Source organism: Beta vulgaris, chromosome 2 (assembly GCF_026745355.1).
Source record: "Beta vulgaris subsp. vulgaris cultivar EL10 chromosome 2, EL10.2, whole genome shotgun sequence".
NCBI lineage: Eukaryota > Viridiplantae > Streptophyta > Magnoliopsida > Caryophyllales > Amaranthaceae > Beta > Beta vulgaris.
The window spans coordinates 2151749-2166309 of NC_079203.1; the positions used below are offsets into that span (position 1 = coordinate 2151749).

Below are 14561 nucleotides of genomic sequence, written 5' to 3' on the forward strand. Positions count from 1 at the left end.
ATATTACACATCAATCATTTAATGCCAAGTTTACCTCTATAAAAAATCGGTAAAGATTATACTCTCTTCGTCCTATAATAATGTGCCCAATTTTCTACTTCATTCGTTTCAATTCAATAATACCTACTCTATTTAAAAATTCTTTTCTTTGTCCAACTCTAAAAAGGTAGGCCATCTCTCATTCATCTAAAGATTAGCCTTGCTACCTTGATACCTCCCATCATGTTTGAAAGCCATAATATTTGTACAACTAATTTCCTAAAATTATGTGCCATAATAAATGGATGGCTTATAATTAGTTTTTGAAAGGAAGTCTTGTGTATTACTAGGCAAAAATGTTACTCTCAAAATTAGTTGATACTCCTTCCATCCTATAATATAGTGCAAACTTCATTTTTGATGGGTTAAACTTTAAAATCTTCGACCGAATATTCTCATTTGTATATATAAAAAAAAAAAACATATTCATGTGCGTTCTTGTTAGATTTGTGTCAACGTGTATTTTTTATCAATACGGAATTGAAGATATTAAAGGTCAAAGTTACGTCTCAAAAACCGTGTAAAAAGAAAAACAAGCACTATATTATAAAACAGAGGAAGTATATAATCGTTAAACAATGTTTTTTGTTCCTCTAGAAAAAAAGTATTGTTTTTATCGAGTTGTAATCAAGAAAGTATCCAAATCTATATCATGCGGGTAGATAAAAATATTATCCTGTTTCTTTAGCTGATGTCTAGCATCATTCTATGTTAGAATCTTACAAGTAATAATTACTTCTCCAAAAACTTATATAAGGCTAACTGAGTCAAAACAAGACTTTCTAAATGGGTGCTAAACTAGTTGTAGCCATTAGCCAAGGTGGTCAAGTTTTTACTCATTTTGTTTCAAATTAATTGGGATCATTTTTTTTATAGATATTTTAAAATAAGTGTAATATTTACTCCGTAACGAAATAGATGTTATATTTTTCAAAACAGACTTTTTTAGACAATTTTTTGAAGACGAGAGAGATAGAGAGAAAGAAAAAAAAGAGACTTATGTGACAAGAGAGATAGAGAGAGATTGTTGCCTAAAAAAGAAGTGTAACATCTATTTAGTTACAATCATATTTAAAAAGTGTAAAATCTATTTTGTTATGAAGAAAGTATTCATTTGGATGACAAACTATTCAATATATATGGGTACTTTACCCCTCCCCTATTCCCACATGGATTATAAAAAGCCATGTACTTGATAAGCTCCGGAAAATTTAGTTGAACTTCATAATCGAACAAAAGGTAGAAATTTGTTATATAAAATAGTTGCTAATACTTATTATATTAGATAGTTTCTTGAAAAAAATCAATTTCATTAATTATTTTCTCACGGTATTTCTTAATTTAAAACATAAAACAAGGTCTAATACTATACATTCGGTTTCGGCCATACCCTAATACCAAACAATTTTACGGGCTAGATCGCTTTTGATTTGTTCAAACTCTACCTCCCAAATTAACATATTGGTATGTCATCTCGTCACAAACAAATAAGATGGAACGTATCGAAGTACTTCTTGAGATTTTTGGATCCTCCAAATGAAAACAACCATAGAATCAAGTTTACATAGCTCTGATCAAGGGGAGAAACTTTGTCTAACTTGTAAATAGTCTACAACTCAGGATAAACATAAATACATAATGGAACCAACAAATAAAATTAATGAATTTTTTATGGGTGGATTATCTGGTGGATCAATCCAACATTTTCCTGAATCAGTATTATCTGTTCAAAGTTCATGCAAATTACGCAAATTACAATCTGAGCACCAATATACTTCCTCTGTTTCATAATACTCGCTACACTTTCCATTGTGGGTAGTTTCACATTACTTGCTACACTTCTTTTTTGAGCAATAAACTCTCTCCATCTTTCTCTTCTCTCATGGGTCCCGTTTCTTTTTACTCTCTACCTCTCTCTTCTCCAAAAATTGTCTAAGAGTCCGTGAATTAAGAAGTATAGCGAGTAAAATGAAACGGATCAAGTATTACATCTTTTTTTTCTTTCTAAAATATGCTCTTAATAAAACTCCATGTAAACCTTTTATGCTAACAATGACACAGAACCACATCATACAAGACTTAAGTTGTCACATTGTCATGTTTAACAAAATACCAATCATTGTATTCAAATCTCTCTATTCATATTTTTTTTACCACCCATCCAATACAAATGGATTATGGAAGTTTTCACATCTCATTATTGAATTACTATTAGATTCAGATTCATATCTATTCAATCTAATAATAGCTCTAACTGGAAGCATAAGAGGAGCCAAGTATCTCTTTCTTTTCAGGTACAAGTGGGAGATAATCTATCCGAATGATCAGTTTGCCACCTCTAGATGAACATATATGGAATAAACGAACGTAGCTCCACAATGTCATATTTTCGCTTGGCGAAAGGCACCATTAGCAGATAATTTAAGTGAAGACTTTATTTTAGAATATACTAATTGCAGGTTTAGTTACAAGATGTTCACATTATAGCAACCCTGGGTAAATCTTGGGTGCTCCTGAAGCCTAAGAAGATTAAAAGAAGAAAAAAAAAGAAAAAAGGACAGCTCCTCCTGTAAGGGCATTTCCAAATATATGTAAGTTAATGCCACAGCACAGCTGCACAGGTACCTAACAGGCTAACAAAACAGGAGTTCTGAGAGAGCCAGAACTTAACGATAATGGACGTTACAACAAAAATTAAACAGATGAAAGAATTTTAACATGAGAGGAGGAGGAAGAAGAAGAAAACTACTGTGAAGGTGGCTGTGGTTAGAGGGAATCAGCCGTTCTCGATGTCAACGAATAATTATCTTTAACTCATCTTGTACAGGATTGGATCAGCTACATTTTTAGACTTCAGAAAAGAGACTGAACTGATTCAGGAGATGAGAGATTTGCCACACTATTGAACTGCAAACCATCAATATTTTTGCTGTTAGAAGATATCTTTTGATGCTCATGTCCTAGATTTCTAGCATAATTATGACAGATATACTTCGATAGTGTTATGTTCAACTTATATTTGACTTTTCTTTTATAGCAAGTCAAATTCAATCGAATAGAACATACCCTTCCTCTATATTTCTTTTAGTTTTGCAAAATACAGGGGAATGCAAGGTATGATAAGAATACTCGTGTAGTAGGAGAGATATAAGAAAGGTGTCGATGTGATGAACAGAAAGAAAGAGAGAACCCATGTACCAAACAGAAAAGGTGTATTGCAAGTTGCAACTTATTTTAAACATCCATGATGGAGAACTGTTACAAGTATGTTACTTGGACTCTACATTTTACCTCAAATACTCATATCAGATTCTCGACACTCTGACATGGGTATGGGGACTTTGACACTTTTAACTTTAGGCCAAAATCATGGAACAATTTCATGAAGTAGCCAAGTGAGAGTGTAATGTAGGTTGCAATAGGGAAAACAGAGAAAGTAATATATACTAACAAAATTCCAGCATCGTTCACAACTATACGTTGGTTTATCAAGCATGAAGATTCAATCAATAGTTTGAAATGTGAGTTACCTTTTCATGCCTGTACTTCTCCCGAATTGCATTAAGCGTGCAATTGATGGTGTTTAATTGCAGATCTTGCATGGCAATCACTGTAACTTTGAGTTCTGTAGCTTTATAGCAAGTATAGTGCTCCAGAGTTGGATTCTATAGAAAATAATGCACAATTCCACAGCCAGTTAGCAGGGTAGATATTAGCACCCGAACAGAAATGAAAATTTTAACTATGTTACTGACCCATGGATGATCAGATTGATCAAGCGTCCATCTGGCGAGGAACACTGCAGATGCAGCAATAAGTGAAGGAAGGAATCTCAAAAAGTTGTACTCTACAAGAGTCAACTCTGCTAGGTAATTCGCCAAGAACTCTAAGTCAACCAAACTATCCTGCAAATTCCAGAATATGTTGCACGTTTGAGATTCAGAGCTGATTATCTCCCTATTTAATCTGAACAATTGTACATTACTACTGATGATATATACCTCGTAAGTAGCTTGAGCTGCATGGACATATCTCCTGAGGGTAAAAGAATCGATGATTAATAACAAAAATTAATGGAGTCAAGATAACATGACCATAATGCAAGGACAGAAGGAAGACATTGTACAAACCTCAAAAATGTTTTTATGGTGGGTACAGATAGTTGAAAGCAGAGAAAGTTGAGAACTTTCCTCTCCATATTCAATACCTATTCATCAAGCATAAGTAAGAACCTTGATAATTCTAAATGAAAATATAAAAAAAATAATTTAAAGTTATCATTAGACTTCAGGCTACGAATATCAGAATTCAGGTAGCTCTTATCTCAAATTATAGACCCTCATTTGTATTACTTTCGGGTGAAAAGAATAAAGCCATAATGTCATAAGATCGACACTGACCTCTTCTCTGGCATAAGTGTTAGCTGTGATGTAGCAAAAGTCTTCAACTTGGGGGGCACTCATTTCTTCGTACTTTCTACAGAACATAAGAAGGAGCACAATAATATTAGTTAGTCAATTGGCTTTTATACTATTTGCTAATAGTTGTTAGAATGATAGTGTACTTCAACATAATCTGAATCTGGAGAGCTGGTGATTATTGTAATGTTAATCTTAGACCTAGAAGGTATAATCCTTTAGCAGGTATAGAACACCACTTACGAGGCAATCAACATGCAGGTTACTCCCAGGAGCTGCAGTTTTTGCTTTTCCAGGTAATTTCCAGACAGAAAACGATCAATGAGATTTACAGTCAGGTAAAGAGTGTCAGGGACCAGTTTGTACTCTTCAGAGACCTGAGATGAATCACAAACCAAAGACTACAACAATTAAGGAGTGCATGGGAAAACCTATACTTCAAAGATTTTAAGCTACTTTTCACATCAAAAAATAAACAATTATTCTGAAGTCTTCAATTATTAAGCACGCGTGTCATAGCCTGATGCTAATTCAGTCAACAACTATGAGTAATATGACTCTCCCTTTATCTCACACAAATATCTTTCTGATTAAACACAATAATTTAGAAAGACAAAAAAAAAAAAGATGAACTAGAAATTCATTAAGCAAAAATAACATATGATTCTTGATTAAAATGAATAGATATCATATAATATACTGCAATCGAAAGAAATGTACTGTAGGCAAAATGAAAATATCATCCATTGAAGTTCATCTTTTGACTTCCACACAAAGCTTTTCAAGTTTGTAGACACATACACTAACCTCCACAAGCCAATCAATGAGAATTCCTCTCATGCTTGGAGTAATATCTTGCTGCACTGTTTCCATGTAGTCGACAAAAAGCCTTTGATTAAGCTGCAGAATTGCCAAAACATAATATGTATCAATGAACTATAGTAGGCAAATAGCTGGAGCACAATACCACTACAAGCCACGTATCCACAAGGGAATCTTAAGGCCAGAATATAGGACCAAAATAATGAATCAATTGACCTGTAAGAGTACACAAGACAAGAATTTGAATAGTTGATTTTCCAGAAAAGGAATCATACATGGCCAGCCTATCTTAATCAGACTCTTCGTTTAACCTCATAAACCCATGTTGGATTCTTTATACTCTCACATGGGTGTGGGCACTTCAACGCCTCATTTGAGCCAAACTCATGAAATTTTATCAAAAAACCATGTTGGACACTTGGACATGAACCCGTGGATGACAAGAGTAACCGAGTCCAAGTAATATAGCTAGTCATAGCAGTCTCAGAACCTATAAGAGATCTGATATCTAAAGAACTTTTTTCTTCTATCGTCTATAGATTTTAGATAAACGCATGAAAACCAAAAGGCTTACAGAGTTAGCACAGATGCAGAGCATCAACAGGCACGTAGATACCATATAACTGTTTGCTACAGGAATGAATCTTAAGTGTCAGCAAACATACCTCTGTAACACGTTTGTTCTCATATATATCTGAAACGTAAAGGCTGCACATAAGAGGATCCTTTTGGTTCTGATCAATATCTATAACATTTGGATGCTTGGAAGTTCCGGTTTCGTCTTGAAGTTTGTCCACTGTGTCAAGAACCAGAAACTGTCAGGGTTTTTACAAATATTCTGAAAATGAAATTATGAAAGTAAATTACAGAGCATATGCAATAGTATGATTCAACTTGGGACCCCGCAACCTCATTGTTTTTCCTAGGTTGGAAGGTAAGGCAATTTAAGACGCTGTCTAATATATCTTTGATGCTACACTCATAAAATTTCAATGAAGCTAAGCCTTCTTACTACTTAAATGCCTTATAACATGCATAATGTTCCAAAATCCACTATGACATGAAATGATGATCATTCCTGATCGACCAAAATGCTATGTCCAAAGGACTGATGGAACAATTTTCAAATACAATACAGATGGGAAAAAGTATTCAAAAAATGACAATACAATCATCACAAAGCCTACGGTGATAAATAATTGCCTGACCAACAACCAACATATGTTCTTAAGACAGACAGCTTATCTACAGGGCACATCAATATCATCAAATAATACGCAATGGTAAAGCACTTCCTAGAGTTAATAGACTTTTCCAGCAGGAGAACAAATCATCATAAGTATAGCAAAGAATTCACCATCCAATTTAAACTCCCTCTTGCTTATTAATGGTCCATCGTTTGTCATGTTTACTTGCATTGTCAGATTTTAATTTGAACAGGAGAATTGAAGCCTAATAAACAAATATATCTGTTTTCTGTTGCTTCTACTAAGGAAATAACCCTGAAGAAGAAAAATCTAGACACGGAAAGCATCATAACATCTCAATGAATCCTAGATAAAAGGCAACAGAATTATCACCTGTATGAAATGTTTGAGCAATCACAGGTCTCTCACTTGTTTCACAAGAAATAAGATTAATTCGTGAGCTATCTTCCAATTTCGTGCGCTTATGGTGTTCCCAATTCAAGTTTGAAATATCACTAGCTACTATATCATTTGCTAGAGGAGCAACCTCTAGGGGTGCTACTGTTAATTTCGATATATCTTCAGCAATTCTGTCTTTTGTATCATTATGATCATGTTGCATGGATTCCGGGACAGATGGGGTCACCTTAACACTCTTTCTGATGAGACCTTTTTTCTCCGACTTGAATTTCTGAAAATTAAGGAAGAGGAAGAACTTCAGAACAATATACAATGTAGAGAACAAATCTTACAGCATATAAATGTAAAATATCATTCACTAAAATCAAGACAAATCTATGCTCAAGTGAAGGCATGATGACTAGCATCTTGAAACTTGAAAGGTATGTAGGAAATTCTAGAGCATATTGTAGCTTGACTAGTTTGCAAGAGATCAATGTATGCTTGCCTGGAATTTCCCACTAGTGAAGCAGCGCGCGTAGGATTTATCACATAATACATTAGTAACATCAGTAAGCGTAGCTCTTCTTTTCTTCTGAATACTGCAACCTGGAGCTGCCGATTTACTCTCATCTGATGCTAATCGCTTACAGTTTGCTTTAAGAACTCTACTCTGGTCAGGCCGAGGAGGCTTCTGGATCAACCTTCCTGATGTACCAAGAGCTTTAGCCCGTGCTCTTGTTATGCGAGGAGTAGGCCCTTCTACTTTGGTCGCAACTAGGTTTTCCTTGTTCATGTCGACCTTGTAGAAGAGCACTGTATGCCTCAATCTCAAATTCTGCACATTAAACCCTCAATTTAATCAGCAACTCCAGGCCACAAATGCTTGAAAGGTAGAGTGCTCCGGCAAAATATTGTGAACTCTCAAGTATGAAACAACAATAGGAGATGTCAACATATCAATTATCATATGAAGAAATGATCACAACTCATCATTTCACAATGACATTTAAAATGTGTGCTCAAGTCAAGATCAACATAGTGCCTTAATCTAAGTTATCACTCAGTTTCGCCGCCCCCTCCCATCATCAATGGACTTAAAATCACTGGTTTACAAATGTAATAGAAAAGAATTATCAACCATTCTCAGTACAATTGAATAATTGATCACTCTTTATCAGGAGAAAAAACCATCCATGAGAATGTTCTCACATCGATTTTTGGATCAATTCCTGAACACCATGTCATAGAAACCCTAACAAGTGAATCTCAATTCAAACCTCCCACCCCCTCCCTCCTAACAAGGTACATTTCATTTTTTTTCCTTAATCCAAGAGAACAATACACCATATCATGTGAATAGTTACATTCCGATTATTCTTAACCCAAGGCGACATCCATGGAATAAGGTGGGTGGTCCTTGATCAGAACTCATTCTCTATTTCATTTCCCATGTCTCTACATTTCCTTCATTATTAGTAAAATCTATGGATAAGATGTGAGTTGAATATCAATCACTCTTCAACCATCACTCTCAAAGACTCAAGAGTAATGAATTTCGAGCGACACTAACAAATCCTAGGTATTCGAGTCTCAGACAAGCATATCTTAGTTAGCCAATGGAGTATATATGTATATATATATGAACAATATGGATATACAAATGTATTACAAAATGAATACATTGACAAACAGAGGAGAGCAAACAAATGCTAGATATTTGAAAATAGGATGAAATCAGATGTACCCACAATTTTAACTTGATGATCTATTGATTTCAGAGACCATCAGAGTTAATTTTTTTCAAATTCAAATCAAAATCAAGTAAGAACACACCAAGGTGCCATCATCAAAATCAAGTAGAGATTGACTACATAAGTCAAAAACCAACAAAATCTTGGGATGCACTAAAAACAATTTAGAAGGACAAATAATGTTATAAGTTCTTGATAAACCTTAAAACCCTCAAAACCCTATTCTTTTTACTCACTAAAAATTCAATCTTAAAGAAAAACCCAGCTCAAATTCAAGTTCAAAATTCAAATTCAAACAAAGAAAAAACAACAATTTTTCCAAAAAAATTCAGAAAACCTAGAAGAATTAACATCACAAATGGAGTATGTAAAACACACAAACCACTAAAATTAAGTAAAGGGTATGTCAAATTAGAAAAAAACAACCCCAGAAAACACATAGATCTATCTCAAAATTTCCAGAAATTTCACATTACAAAAAAATCCCAGAAATTTCGTTTCAATAAACCCAGATTTTCCCATCAAATTAGAAAAAATCAACAATGTGGGTACTCCTCAAAATCCAAACATAAAATCAAAATCAAACCCAAAAAAACTTAAACAAAAACAAAAAGAGGGATTAAGTTTTCTTACTTAATGAGAAGAGAATGAGACACACAGAACCAGAAGCTCCAAGATTAAAAAAAAACCGAAAAAAACCCCAGAACAATTTTTTCTTAAAAATAAAAAATTAATAATCAATAATTTAGAGGCGATGATTATTGTTCAATTTACGATTAGGGTTTTGTAGAAATGGATCATTCAAAAAGATTTGAAGTATAAGAGCGGAGAAAGAAAGAAAGAGAGAGAGAAAGAAAGGGAGAAAAAAGTGGGTGGGTATGATAAATAAAAAAGGGTTGAAGTTGAAGGTGAAGTTGAAGTTTGAAGAAAAGAGGAGAGAGAAAAAGAGGAGCGGGAGGAGCGGGAGGAGCCACAGTTTAAACTTCCAAAATTCAGACAGTGGAGGTGGGGGAGGGGTGGGATAATAAGACTATACACTATTTCACTAGACTATAGAGCAAGAGAAATAATAAAGATGAGATTTTTATTTTTATTTTAATACTATAAGGTTTTTGAGTGTGTAAAAAGCAAATTGTTATTTTGTTATGAGACTTTTTTGTTATTTTTGTTTTGTTATTTGTCCCTAGTAGTAGGAGTTACTAGGGGTCTAGAGAAGGGGGAGTACTTTTGGTGAAAAAAAAAAATCAAGTATTGGACTTTTTCACTTAATTTTGTTTAAAGAAAATATTTTATGTGATGTAATTGGTGGGTTCCTAAGGAAAATCTATAGAAAGGTGAGGAATATTTTAGGCTGGAATGGAGATGGAATTGGGAAAATAATTGGTGGATTAGGGGTGATCATAATTTACAAGATACTTTTAGTGAAGATTTGATAAGAATGTTTTATTAATTGGACATTTTTACCTAATTTTGTTTAAAGAAAATATTTTATGTGATGTAATTGGTGGGTTTCTTAGGAAAATCTATAAAGAAAAAGGTGAAGAATATTAAGGTTGGAATGGAGATGGAGTTGGGAAAATGTTTTGATCATTGGTGAATTATAGGGGTGAATGGTGATTACTGGTTTGGTTGTACATTTCATTTGAATTGGAATAAGTTTTAAACTTTTTCGAGTTCAAATGCTCAAATTCAATTTAAGGTAATTTGAGTTCAGATATTGTAATAAAATAGGTAATATTTTAATGTTATAACATTTTCATTGTCGAGTTTTTGCTAGTTTTTAAAAACCTTTATAAACTTGCTTTGGAAATTTATTATTAAATATAAATCAATTATGAGATATGTAAAAATAATATAGTTAAATATGTTTGAAATTTGTTTACGAGTCTCGCGAATGTCTCATATAGAACTTAAATGCTTGGCTCACAAAATACTTGAGCCGTGATCGAGTAGTTTGCGAGCATGTTAAACTCATTATTACCCCCAAGTTGACAAATCATGTTTATCACTAGGAGTACTTATTGTTTGATAGAATAAGACATTATAGGCCTTTTATGCAAGACATCATCATCATTATTAATGGCAAGGTTTTGCTTCATCAACTTAATTTTCACTTGTCTGAAGTTTGAACTTATAATCTCTTAATTGAAAATCAAATTACAAAATAGTGCTTTGGAGGTGGAAACGGAATCATCTATATATATATTGAAATGCATGTGTGAGCATTGTACGCTGCCACATATCACCGCGCCCCATACATGACATTGCTTTAGAAAATGATAAGGGATATTGCATAAGAGGCCTCAAATTATTAACCTCTTTACTTTGAGTTGTCATGATCTTACCACTAAACTGACACTTTAAAGGACTAACTATAAGAATTTTGAAAAACATTTTCAAATAACTAGTATTTATAACACCGACCAGTCCGTGATTTTGTATAAATTGTTGAACAATCATTATATAAAACTAGAATTTTTTGCACGCGATGCGTGCTTGAATTATTATTTTTTTTCGAAACAGAAACTCGATTTTTTTCGGCATATGAGTCAAAATTTGAACATTAGACATACGAAGTATAATTGTTTTTAGTTGCAAATTTTGATTGGTTTAGTTTCTGTCACTTAAGTCTCTCACCATTCATTTTGTTTTTTTTAGTTTTCAAAGTTAAATTCTATGAACAAAATAAAAAAATTATTGAATTTATTTATGATTTCTAATATTATAATTTTTTATTTGATTTTTGAATTAAGTACAATACTTCATAAATTGTAAAGAAAGTGGACACTTTGATTTCAAGTCAATTTTTTCATAGGTAGTAGTTTGTGAGTGATTGTTATAATTATATTTTTGGTATTTTTGTTTGAAGCCCATTTGATTTGTAAGTGAATTTGTAATTTAGAATGGGAAGGGGGTAACATAGTCTCTTCATTTGGGGACGCCATAACTCCCCGCCTTCTCTTATATAATAGAGATGTGTTGTATTTTAATTCTTGAATGATATTTTACATATACATTTTTACCTTGATAATTAATCACTATTATATAATAGAAAAAGATAGGTCCAAATATATGTAAAATTTTTATTATATATAAGAAACACTATAAAAAAGTAAATAATTTTTTTCCTTGTCCAACTTCTAAATTCTGATTTCACTACAAATACACCTCTATTTTTTTTATCATGGCCCATCATTAATTGTGAATGGTTCTTGAGAATAGTGATTTGTAAGTAAATTTTTGTAAATGTTCTTGAGAATATTGATGTTCTAGGTTATTAGTTTTAGTTTTTATGTTAATTTTAAGTTTTAATAAGTTTCCTGATTATTTGAGTGATTTGCGTAATTTTTTATAATGTGATTTTTTCTCAATTGTATGAGTGATTTGTAAAGTTTCTTCTTTAAATGATTTGTGAGTGAGTTGTAAATTAATTTTCGGTAGTTTTATTTGAGTGTCGATTTTGATTTTGACAATCCTTTTGTAATTTAGAAAGGGAAGGGGGGAAAATAGGCATTTCAAAAGAGAACACCATTGCTCCCCTTCCCTTATATAATAGAGATATATCAAACACTTATTATTAGCTCCTTTGGCTGCATTCATCAAATTCGTAATTTTTTATACAAATCCTAAATCTTATCCCCATAATTTAAGTGATAAAATTTGTAAAAAGAATCATGTAGTATATGTTCATAAATAGTTGGAAACTACCAAAATTAGTTGGTATCCACAATTTAACTAAGCAATTAATGTGGTAATCTCTCTGTTTTTTATCTACTCACTTAATTTCATGTGCGCATCTCATATTGCACGTCTCTGAACTTTAAAAAATTTCATTATATATTAGTAAATTAAAAATTATAACGATTGAATATTAATAAAATACTAATTGAGACTAATCAAACAAGATCTTACATTACTATATTTTTTTATAAAAAATTGAGAAAAATTGAAAAGATTATTTGTATATAGTGTCAAGATTCAAAGTGAGAAAGATAAAATAATAAAGGGAATATTAAAGATGATAGATAATTCTTTGAGATGATGGGATTTATCATATGATATTAAAAAATACTCATAAAGGTATTGTTGCTAGTACTTCTTTCGAATGACACTATTTCTATTGTTATTTCTTCAAATGCGTATTGGGTATAATATGTTACAACATAAGTTACACGTACATGACATATTCCAACAAAAATGAAATGAACTATACAAATAATAACATGAACCCGACGTTATTTTCTCATTTTATAAAAGAAGCGACGGATTTTGGGTTGTAACACCATAAGTTATGGTGTAACTAGGGGTGCTAATCAAGTTGAGCAGGTCGCGAACAGCTCAAACTCAACTCGATCAAAGCTCGACTCGAGTTAGCTTAAGCTCACTCGATTGAGCTTTAAACTCGATAACCTTGCAAGCAACTAAATTGTTTTTAATAAAGAAATACATGGACACTCAATAAAAATAAATTGATATAGTATAAAAGGAAAAATATTGTAAAGAAAAGAAGACATAATAATTAAATGCCTTCAATTCAAGGTGAACCGAAACTTTAAACGAGCTGCTCGTGAACAACTTGACTCGAAACTTAGCGAGCACGTGTAGAGCGACTCTAGCTATACTCATACTCGATACAACATCCCTAAGTGTAATAGTTACACTACTCAAATATTTGTGTATTTCTTCTTTCAATTGATATTAGTTTGATGACCAGGTTTCAGTCTCATATAAAACACAAAGTAAAAATAAAGAATTAGATGATATTAAGCTATATATATGTATCATCTTCTAGGTATATCATATAGGTATACTACGGGAAAAAATACATACTTCCTCCATTTTTTTTTTAATTACAACACTTTCCTAAAAGGGAAGTACATTTTTTCCTTACGGTGATTTCTTACCGCTTTTGCTGAATCATATTCTGTCTCTTTTTATTTCAAAATTGTACATTAAAAAGCTTCCAACAAACAAAGAAAAGAACATTGATTGAGTGAAGAACAATGTTTGCGTTATACTCTGTTAACAATTCATAACCGTGTCATAATAGAAGAATTTAATTTATACAATGTGTTTATTGACGTCATGATGGCCTCATTAATTTGAATCAACCAAAGTAATTGATTATACCCAAAAATGAGAATTTCAATTGTTTGACTTTTTCGACTAAATAATCCCAAAATGACAAAAATAAGCCAACTCAACTTGAGTTTCTAGTACCCCTAGGCCCTATTTCTATTTCTATTTCTATTTAGGTATGTTTAATGATAGGTATTGAAGGTTTGGAGCAGATAGCCTATTAAAAAAATCAATATTCTATCTATACAAATACGGAGTATATTAAAAGACGTTTATATCAAATGAACGATACCATGTGACGCGGCACTCTGTTTCAAGCTTCTAATACACGTGTTTATAATCTTAATTTAAAATATTAATAATATATGTAGTTACTAGGATTCGAACACATGACATTGAAATAAAATGTGAGTGTTTAACCACTAATCCAATACAATTTTAATGCTTAACTAGTTATTATGCCCGGGCTATGCTCCGGGTAAGAAAAAAATTCATTTATAAATATAATACTTTATGATAATAACACTAAATACAACTTAGCCTAGTGGTTAAAACTTTAATATATGTACTTGAGGTCTTGGGATCAAACCCTATACTATGAAATTTCTTAATTTTTTTATTGTACATGGATTACGTGAACTAAAACTCCATATGGAGAGCGCCATGTGGCACCGTTTCTTGTTTTCGCATGCCTTTTAATATATTTGTATAGATATTTCAAAGAAAAACATAATAAAGTTTTATAACTATATGTTTTGATCTCTAACACTTATCATGTCATTCGTTCATTTTTCAATTTTACACTAGACGGAATATTAAGAAAATCTAATAAAATCAAATATGAGTTAATGATAATAATATAT

At 32.2% G+C, this 14561-nt stretch overlaps 1 protein-coding gene across 2 annotated transcripts; it reads right to left on the reverse strand.

Annotated features, from left to right (window-relative positions):
- Positions 1–2448: 2448 nt before the first annotated feature.
- Positions 2449–9924, reverse strand: LOC104887733 (cyclin-A2-2). Of its 2 annotated transcripts, none has more exons than XM_010672455.4 (12): positions 9253–9924; positions 7374–7703; positions 6860–7157; positions 5945–6075; positions 5259–5357; positions 4701–4834; positions 4440–4515; positions 4170–4246; positions 4041–4074; positions 3795–3944; positions 3570–3704; positions 2449–2946 (listed from the first exon to the last, which is right to left on the reverse strand). In XM_010672455.4, the coding sequence occupies exons 2-12, from the start codon at positions 7659–7661 to the stop codon at positions 2893–2895; spliced, it is 1476 nt and encodes a 491-aa protein (XP_010670757.1). In that variant the 5' UTR covers positions 7662–7703; positions 9253–9924; the 3' UTR covers positions 2449–2892. The 2 variants fall into 2 exon arrangements, with proteins under 2 accessions (XP_010670757.1, XP_010670758.1); XM_010672456.4 differs by having other exon boundaries at positions 5265–5357; positions 9253–9919.
- Between the last annotated feature and the right edge of the window lie 4637 nt (positions 9925–14561).